This window comes from Neltuma alba, unplaced genomic scaffold, assembly GCF_004799145.2.
Source record: "Neltuma alba isolate B1F8T4 unplaced genomic scaffold, ASM479914v2 tig00010167_pilon, whole genome shotgun sequence".
Lineage (NCBI taxonomy): Eukaryota > Viridiplantae > Streptophyta > Magnoliopsida > Fabales > Fabaceae > Neltuma > Neltuma alba.
In genome coordinates, this window is record NW_021635111.1 from 96,585 (window position 1) to 97,783 (window position 1,199).

General features: G+C 40.3%; 1 protein-coding gene across 1 annotated transcript; it reads left to right on the forward strand.

Annotated features, from left to right (window-relative positions):
* The first annotated feature begins 318 nt into the window (after window positions 1–318).
* LOC114754596 (uncharacterized) lies at window positions 319–843 on the forward strand. The gene has a single exon (XM_028943388.1). It carries the CDS (start codon window positions 319–321, stop codon window positions 841–843), a length of 525 nt encoding a protein of 174 aa, XP_028799221.1.
* Window positions 844–1,199: the final 356 nt, after the last annotated feature.

Here is a 1,199-nt window from a genome sequence, read left to right on the forward strand (position 1 = left end):
ATGAGCCCTTTTCCTCCTTCTAATGGCTTCAATTATATCCTTCTAGTAGTTGATTATCTTTCTAAATGGATAAAGGCCATTCCCACCCGAAAAGATGATGCCAAAACTGTAGTTGGGTTTGTAAAGTCTAACATTTTTAGTCAATTTGGGATTCCTAGGGCTTTGGTGTGTGATCAAGGAACCCACTTTTGCAACAGGCTTCTCAGTAGCCTACTTGTTAAATATAGGGTCACACATAAAACCTCTACTACCTATCACCCATAGACAAATGGACAGGCAGAGGTATCTAACCAGGAAATTAAGTAGATCTTGGAGAAGATGGTAAAGCCTTCAAGAAAAGACTGGAGTTTGAAGCTTAATGATGCACCGTGGGCTTATCGAACAGCATTCAAGAACCCTATCAGGATGTCTCCATACCACTTTGTCTATGGAAAATCATGCCACTTACCAGTAGAACTGGAGCACAAAGCTTATTGGGCTGTCTCGACATGCAATAAGGAAATGGACGAAGCTGGTAAGGAAAGGCTATTTCAGCTTCAAGAGATAGAAGAAATAGGACGAAAGGCCTATGACAACTCCCAGATGTACAAGGAAAAGTGCAAGGCTATCCACGACAGTGGTATCTTGAGGAAGAGTTTCAAGCTCTGTGACAAGGTCCTTAAATTTAAAGCCCATTTCAAGTTTGGGGACGGGAAGCTTAAAGAAAGATGGGATAGACCTTACACTATAACAAAGGTCCTTGATTATAGAGCTTTTCAGCTCAAAGATGAAAAGGATGGCACTACACATCTAGCCAATGGACACCTCCTCAAGCTTTTCTATGGCAAGCCTGCACAGACGTAACCTTAGGTTGTTTCTTTCCTCTCTTTATCCCGTATCATTTTAAGATTGCTTGTGATATCAACTGTTGTATAGATTGTTGGATTTGTGTAAGGGAGGAAATTCTCTAGTAGTGTAGATGTTATTTGCTTTTGTAGTTTGTTTGGTTTGTGTTTTTGTTGCTCTTTTGCTGGTGTGTTTCTTTGTTTTTTGTTTTGTTCCTCCCCTGTTCTACTATAAGTTTTGGCCTATGTGGTGCCTTTTCTGGTTGATAATTGCTGAACTGTGCTGTTTTGAGGGTGGTTTTGGTTTAATTTAGAGGGTTTTTGTTTGCTTTTTTTGTTGCTGAGGGTTGGGTCACTAGTTTGGTATAGAGGCTT